Source organism: Anabas testudineus, chromosome 10 (genome assembly GCF_900324465.2).
Source record: "Anabas testudineus chromosome 10, fAnaTes1.2, whole genome shotgun sequence".
NCBI lineage: Eukaryota > Metazoa > Chordata > Actinopteri > Anabantiformes > Anabantidae > Anabas > Anabas testudineus.
Genome location: NC_046619.1, coordinates 7,720,718 through 7,729,242, shown reverse-complemented (window position 1 = coordinate 7,729,242; position 8,525 = coordinate 7,720,718). Strand labels below are relative to the sequence as shown.

The 8,525-nt window shown below is 42.2% G+C and overlaps 1 protein-coding gene across 1 annotated transcript; it reads left to right on the top strand.

Moving 5' to 3' along the window:
- Window positions 1-6,248: 6,248 nt before the first annotated feature.
- nkx2.5 (NK2 homeobox 5) lies at window positions 6,249-8,252 on the top strand. The gene is made up of 2 exons (XM_026358087.1): window positions 6,249-6,728; window positions 7,328-8,252. Exons 1-2 carry the CDS (start codon window positions 6,365-6,367, stop codon window positions 7,930-7,932), a joined length of 969 nt encoding a protein of 322 aa, XP_026213872.1. The 5' UTR covers window positions 6,249-6,364; the 3' UTR covers window positions 7,933-8,252.
- Window positions 8,253-8,525: the final 273 nt, after the last annotated feature.

Genomic DNA, 8,525 nt, shown 5'->3' with positions numbered 1-8,525 from the left:
GAGTTTTTGTTCTGAAAGCAGTCGTGACGATGCCTAGGACTTGCTGGCCTACCTGGCGATACAGTGTGTGTGTGTGTGTGTGTGTGTGTGTGTGTTTCTTATGTGTGTCTGAACTTGACGGGTAGCAGCAGCTTTAACCAGAGATGTGCGCGGAGACCTGCGCTCTTTCCATGTCACCTTTGTCTCCACGTGAATTATCCATCAGGCCAAGCGTGGTAATGAAGCTGCTCCAGCAAGCCTTATTACAGTGTTGGTCATTTAGCTTATTACCAATGCCCTTACCTCATTTCTTGGTCAACTCCAGTTGCATGGAAAACAGAGCAGTCAGCATGTTAAATGGGCTCAGGGAAGGCAGGGTGAATCGAGGGCCATAAAGTAGCGGCAGCTGATACAGCACAAGCCAGCTTGCAGAGAGACGCTGTAAACTCCAGGACACGCAGCTGGTGCTGGGTCACTGGAGGACTCACAATCATGAAATGAATGTTTAAAGGGAGCACAAAGGAGGACACAGAGTTAGACTGTGGTCTGTCTTTACAAATAAGCTGAGCATTTTGGAAATTATACAGCTCGTAGTGCTCGAGCAAAGTGTAATTTAGAGTTGAAAAAGTTCAAGTGAAGAGATGAGGTAAACACACTTGAGACTGAATCACTGGAGCATGTGTTATTATGATGGAATAAACTACTGTGTGATGCTGCCCCTCTGTGGCCAGATTTCATGCTGACACAACAGAAGTCGTCCACAGTGGGTGTGAGTTACACTGCAGTTGTGTTATGATGAATGAAACGCACAACTGTACCAGGCATAGTTAACAGCTGGAGAGGATATACTGACTTCATAGGGGGCTTCGCATTTGCCTCATTGCGTGTCATCTTTGGTCATCTGGAAATCTGTCCGGTCTGCCAGGTTCCTAATTTCTGTTCCTGACTCAAGTGAAGGTGGACGAGACAATGCTTTGTGAACGTCTCCATCGGACTGACACAGTTTGTGCCAAAGATTTGTGACAGCTTGTTGAGCTGCTATAACACAATGGTACAGTTTTATATTGGTACACTTCCCTACATCTCACCTCTACTACTCCAACTTTAACTTTTTTTTTTTAAGCCCTCAGTTTTCTGAATGTGCAATACTAAATCGCTGGAGTAGCACTTTTAAATTCCTGTTGCACATCCTGTCTGCACATGTCCACATGATACAGTCTGTGCCTTAAAATCCATTCATCGGCTCATGAGCTACAACACAGCAGTATCCTACTACTGACCTCAAACATCAGCTGTAGAGGGACGTAGACAAAACTAAATCAGGCACAGAGTGCGAGCCATCCTCTTTTGTCCCGCGGGGGCCCTAACATCACCTTGAACTCAGAGGAAGGCTGTGTGAAGCCTTGCCAAGCCTATGAACATGAGCTTAGTAGGGTGTGTGAAGGGTGGGGAGGCAGGTGGGAGGAGGGAGAGGATGGAGGACAGATGAAGAGGACGCTGCTCCTTCCATCACAGACAAGACAGATGATGCACAGACAGATGGCACTCGACATCACTGCCACATTCAGATAGTTTTCAACGACCAGATCAGCAGATGTTTACGGTTTCAGTTATGTCACACGATAAATGATACAATGTGCTGACAAGTAAATGATTTATTTTTTCCACGACAGGATCTCTACTTTTCATTTTCATAATAAAATTCATCAGTGTCATCATAATGAAGAAAGTACGTAAAGAATAAACCAAAGTTTGTGTGGGTTCCTGCTGTGGCCACATGGTGGTGGTGACGCTCACAAGAGGAGTGATGGAGAGGAGCCAGATATTTAACTCATTGCCAGTAAACCACATCAATCACAGTCTAGTTACTAATATTATGTGAAACATCCAGGGTACAGCATGGATGGAGACAGCGCCGTTGCCAAAACCTGACCTTGGACTGGAAACAAATTGGACTGTATCGCCCACTAACTGATACATGGGGGGGGTCAAAGGAAGTACACTGAGAAATATAATATATAACAAACTCTTCAAAGGAAAGATGGAAAGACAGGTGGTGATATGAATTTCCAGGGGATCGGGATTCACATCTGATGGGTCACACAAGAGCTGTGATGTGACCATAACTGGAATCTGCTTAAGGTGAATTTGCTAATTGAAATTAAATTAGTGCAGTTATTATTTTAGTTGAGTTGTAACTTGTATTTTTGTTCACGTCAGGTTGGAGCTGCTTGACTGACAGCGACAGAGAAATACTGGGAGAAAAAGCAACTAAAAATAGGAATTAAATTTAGTTTAATACCTTTGTTTAATTTTTCAACATGGAAATCAAAGAATTTCCATAGAGGTAAAAAAAAAAAAAAAAAAAACTCACAGAAATCCTCAGAATAAAGTAGGTTTTTAAAATGTATTTTAACTGCATCGAGCTGAATTCACTGAAAAACATCAAATTCATTAAAACAATTAAATGTATTTATTTATTTTAACTCTATCGGGATACTCGTCCCATTTGGACCCTTGCACGTGTAACAGCTTGCATTAAGGTCTACATGTGATGTGATGATTTTTTTTAATACTTAACTTGCGTGCTGCAGTGTCGTGTTGCTTTTGCTAAAATTCTTTTTCATTTCCTAAACGTATAAAAAAATTGTAAATGTTAAGGTCATTAAACTACGGTAAACTGCTCTGATGTCATTTTTAGAATGAATTAGAATAAAACTATATTGACCACCAAAGTGGAAAGATTTCAGTTTAAATGTTTAAAAGTGATTTTTTTTAAATGTATAAAATATATAAGACTATAAAAACTTTTCTCTCTCTATTTCTATTACTGTACTTCTTTTTACTTGTTCTTGTCAGAAGGACTCTCAGTCCTGAGTCTCTTTATAAAGTCAAACAAAGCTTCCAGTGGTTTCAAATGAAGTTTTAAAACGATTACTATTACAGAACTCTGTAGGAACTAGGATAAGATCCTCCAACGGGCCCTTCTGTCCCAGGTTCTAGATTAAAGGCATTGTGAATGTTTTTTTGTTTTGTTTTGTTTTGTTTTGTTTTGTTTTTTGAGCCATGAGACTCTGGAAGAGCTGCCTGGTCAGCTCAGTTCATTCAGAGAAATGTAATTCTTTCAACTCTAAAATCTTTTATAGACTTTCTTATGTGTCTCGGTTGTAATAAGTTAAATAATGAGGTCTTACATTAGATGACACATCTCACTTTATATTATTTTCATATGCACATTGTATATATATATTTAATGTGAATATGTACTAAATGTTAAATTACTGTATGCACACTGATGATCTTCTATATTAGTGTATATGTACTGTACATAGATGCATGTGTTTACATAGCTAAACAGTGTCTGCTAACAAAACAAGTTGGGAAAAATGAAAAGTTAAAATCACTTAACACAGTGTGCTGCTGCATCCAGAAATACAACTTGAAACTCTCTTGCAAAAGGAGGAAGCTGTGCATCAGTTCTGTGCAGAGCTGTTCTCCAGGTCCGAGTTCACGTCATATGGACTGAAAGACACTGGAAATTGGTCTGATAAGTCCAGAGCTGTCTTCAATTAAAAATGGATGATACATTATGATGAGGGACATTAGAGTCTTGTAAGTCTTGTATCTAGCAAGAAAGATCAGATGTGTGTGTGTGTGTGTGTGTGTGTGTGTGTGTTGATGTTGTTGTTGTAAACTTCAAATACACTCATATGTACAAAATGTAATAGAATCTGAAAATCTTTTTTTTTTTTTTGTACTTTGTACTTTGTAAAAACAAAGTGAATATCCAGATCACACATTTTAGTTTTATTGCATTTTAGAAAAGGTTCCAACCTTTCTAAATAATTTAGATTACTTCAATGACAACTGTTCATCAGTGTAAAAAAATAAACCAAATTAAATTGACTACGATTCATTGTTGTAAAAAAGTAAAAGGTGAAAGCTTTAGGCACTGGTCTTGATCTGGGCCTTTTTTTTTCTTATGCTTTTAATAGTTTGGTTTATATTTTATTAAGGATGCATTAACAACCGTGTGGTGTCAGTTTTAGTTTTTCTTTTTATTTCTGCTTCTCAAAAATGCATCATGGGATGAAAATACTCTGTAAGATGTAAGATTTGGAGGCAGCACGGACACTTTTTAGTATAAAAGTAATTTAAGAACATTTTAAAGTTATAATTCATAACACATTTTACACTAACAGCAGCTCGATAACGACACTAAGCAGTTGTAGTGAGGGAAGTGTAAATTGTCATTCGTAACCAGATTACATCCTCGTAATTAGTCTAATTCCCAAACACTTAGTGGATCCACATTAACCAAACGCCTCCAGGCCTGAAAACACCAGCCCATGGAGAGCGGCGTCTCACGCCACCAAACATTTAGTGAAGACTCGAAGATGTTTCACTCGGATCTCTGACAGACAGATTCACAGCAGCACACACACACACACACACACACACACAGACACGCACACGTGCACATGTGTGCAGAGGCTCCTCGTGCCGACGCGCAGCCCTCAAAATACCCTCACGTTCGTGCAGCGGAAGTTTTTAAGCAAGCTTATCTGAAGCTTTATCTGAGTTGGAGATGTGCTGCAGAAAGACAGGTCAAAGGGGCTCGCAGGGGCTGCTGCAGGACGGAGCATTAGGGAAATGAAACACATGCCAGACCTGTCATGTTCAATTTACAGTTGACTGAATGGTTTACTATCCAGTAGAAGTGAAGACGCATTTAATTTGGTGGACAAGTAACAGCCCACGCGATAAATCGTTTGCATTTTGAATTTCTTTTTTTGCAAAGAAAACCAGGGGGATACCTGTTTTACCATCAGGCTGTGCGAGGCCAGTGGAAATCCATCTTGACAAAAACATTTTCCCATGTCTTGTGTTTCCCCCTGCGGTGGGTTTACTTTATTTCGTCAATTATTACAGCAAGAGCCGGGCCAGTGTTGACTCTCAGTGCGTCTGAGAAAGATTTTACGGCCATTCATCAGCTAGCGAGGCGCACAAATAGTCCTTAAAACTATAAACACCATCGCTGGGTCGGAGACAAGGGGGACCCATTTACCCCGTGGCTGCGCTAAACGCTGAAGATAAAACAAACGATAATACTGTCTGTCTCCTGTGACCGTCTCCACAGGCATTAATAGCAGGTTTAGTGCCAACCGTGCTGGGAGAAACACATGCAGGCTGTGCGTCATTACGCACAGTCAACTCAATTTTACTGCTGCCCGGCGAAATGATTGATCTATTGTTATTGTAAATCTATAAATGACTGGTTGTATATGCCTCCGTAATTTCTCCAATGTCACTTATCTCCATGCACAGTGCTGTGCTCAGGGGAGCTGGCTCCTTCCAGGTGATTCGGACAGTTTTATAGGTTACAACTGGGTGTCATACATAACACTACTTTAGGATAACCTGGCCCGCAGCGTGGGTGGGAAGGTGTGCGGGTTTGTTGTCGTCTGTTATCACCTTCTGATAAGGCAGACAGTGGCTCCAGAATCTCTTGGAGGCAGACAGCAGAGTGTGTCGCTTCTGGTTTCGGGTTCCGTGTTCAGGGACCCAACCTGTTGTCAGCTCGTCTCTGTCTTGACGCTTGTCTGCTTCGTTTCCCGTCGGATGAGGGACAGACCCCCCCCCCCCCCCCTCCCAAAAAACAAACACGCCCATGATCGAGCTTATCAGACTCACACTGACCCCTGCCAATTCCGCGCAGTAACCTAAATAATGCACGTTTTGGCTCATTGGTTGTTAGTGCATCATTTTGATGTACACTAAGTTTGATAGATGATTTCTCTCGGTACTTGGAAGTGTGTGTAAACACACGCCCACAGACTGAGTGTGTAGAAATAACCGAAAATGCAGTGTTTCCACTGCGCGTAATGATGAACCACGGAGATGAAAAACATCCAGAGAGCGTTGATTTATAAATTAATTTAGGATATATTATTATTATTAGCTGCTATGAGCTAAATTAAGAGAGGATGCAGAACTCAATAAAGAATAAGATCCAGTTGAGTAAACTGATTGTGATTGAACACATGTTCGGCCTGTGAGCACCATCAGGCCGAACATGTACCAGGCATCACGTCATGAAATGGGAGTACCACTGGCTCCATAAAGATGGTTCGAAAGACTCCCACCTCCTCCTCCTCCTCCTCCTCCTCCTCCCTGCGTCACCGGTGGGAGAGAGAGGCCAAGAAAAAAAAGTTTGGAGACAGAGTTGACATTCAAAATGCACACTTCGCTCAAGATCAGTCCGCCGTACCAAACTAATACTTAAAGCCAGTAAATATTGCCAGGAAGCAGAGGGAGTTTGTTGACATCTTTTTGTTGCCTCCATATGACAAGTTAATAGCTTCTCTTTTCTGAGTTCTTGGCAATGTTTCCCAGTCCCAGCACGTCCACTCCCTTCTCTGTAAAGGATATATTAAACCTGAAGCAGAGCCATGACGCCATGGTCTCCTCTCTGGACGGTTCCTCTCGTATGGACTACTGCAACGCGCCGACCTCATCCTCCTCATCCTGCATGCTGGCCCGCCTGAAGCAGGAGCCTCTCCGGGACATGTCGTCGGCTGCAGCCTCTGCCGCGGCCGCTTCATTGTTTGGAGAAGACCCCCATGAATCCAGAGCAGGCAGAGGGAATTCACTCAACTTTGCCACGACCTTTTACGGGAAATCCCTCATAGAGATGGACATAGTGAAGGATGGGAAACCAGAGTCCTTCGAGGGGAAACGCAGAAAAGGTGAGTTAATGAGGAGACACTTCATTTAGCAGGCCTGTGCACAATTCGAGGCCCACAGGCTCACGTTGTTTGATTTGTGCAAAATGCAGCATGCAGTCCAAAAGCAACTCGGCTAAAGCAAGACGCACTAATCCAGGACGCACATGCGGACTTTTACGCTTATTTCTGAATCAAGCATAAACATTGAGTTGATTATTTGCGTTTTTGTAGGCCACATAACTATGTGTTTATTACAATTAATAGTTGTAAATATTACAACAGTTGCATTTCTGTCATCACCGCTGCATCCATTTAATAATAACATCATTTGCGTTTAGGAATGAATTTCTTGTCTTTTTCTAAACATTTCATGTGAAGGAAATTGAACCACCGACCTTGGAAAGACTGGAACAGCCCTAAAACCACAATACAGAACAAAATTCAAAATAATAGCTGGGCTAAATAAAACAGTGCTGTTATTATTATTATTATCAGCATCAGTGTTGTTAGTGGTAACAAAAACTAACTCCAATTCAAATGAGAATAATCCCTCTGACCCCGTGTCTCACTGGCTTCACTTTTTCAAACGCTCTTTTTCTTTCTTGCACTGGTTTAATCAGAGGAATTCAGTCCTCCAGTCGAGCCTGTGGAGGACATAAAAACCGAGGAGTCGGACCGGCCCAAGTCCCGGAGGCGCAGGAAGCCGCGGGTCCTCTTCTCCCAAGCGCAGGTGTACGAGTTGGAGCGCCGCTTCAAGCAGCAGAGGTACCTGTCCGCCCCGGAGAGAGACCACCTGGCCGGGGTCCTCAAACTCACCCCGACCCAGGTGAAGATCTGGTTCCAGAACAGGAGGTACAAGTGCAAGCGGCAGAGGCAGGACCAGAGCCTGGAGATGGTGTCCCTGCCGCCGCCCAGGAGAGTGTCGGTGCCGGTGCTGGTGCGGGATGGGAAGCCGTGCCTGGCGGCGGACGCGGCCGCCTATAACCCCTCCTACAGCATGGGTCACATTAACCACTTCACGTACAACAACTACCCGGCTTTCAGTAACTACACCAGCCCCGACTGCAACACGAACTATCCGTGTAATTATTCTGCAGCCTCAATGCAAGGATCCTCCAGCAACGGGAATTACATGAACTTTGGGGTTGGAGACCTGAACCATGTCCAGAACACATTCTCCTCCAGTACTGGGGTGTCTTCATTACAGGGCATCAGGACATGGTAAACAAGGCGCACTGCACTAAATACCTGTGTTACCAGCCGAACTGCATGCATTTTTAAACCCGTCAAGACTTCGACTTTATGTAACTTGTCTTGTATTTAATAAGTTTTTCGTTTTGGTTTTCAGCCCACTGGACTGATCATTTCACATAATTAAGTATGAGAATAAAACTAGTTCCAAACACTGTTCACTAAATGTCATTTGAAGATTTCCCGACACAAATTATTATTATCATTATTATTATTATTATTATTATTATTATTATTATTATTATTATTATTATTATTATTTATTTTTTACCCCGAGTTATTGGTTCAGCTGCTTTTATTGCGGCTCCGCATAAGATAATCTAACATCTAAATAATCCTCACATGGTCTGTGTCTGGTTCAAATGTTTAAGTGGCTATTAGGGAGCTTCCTTCAATGCGCTTCCGCGGGGTTAAAAGGTTTTTTAAACTTTCCACTTTTTTACAACCTGCTGTCAGCCATGTACACTCTCCACATGTTTAAAGGTGCTTGGGACGTGAGCCGTGACCTTGACCCACACTAAAGGTTTTTGAAATAAATAAATTTTCTTTTTTCTTTTTTCTTTATTC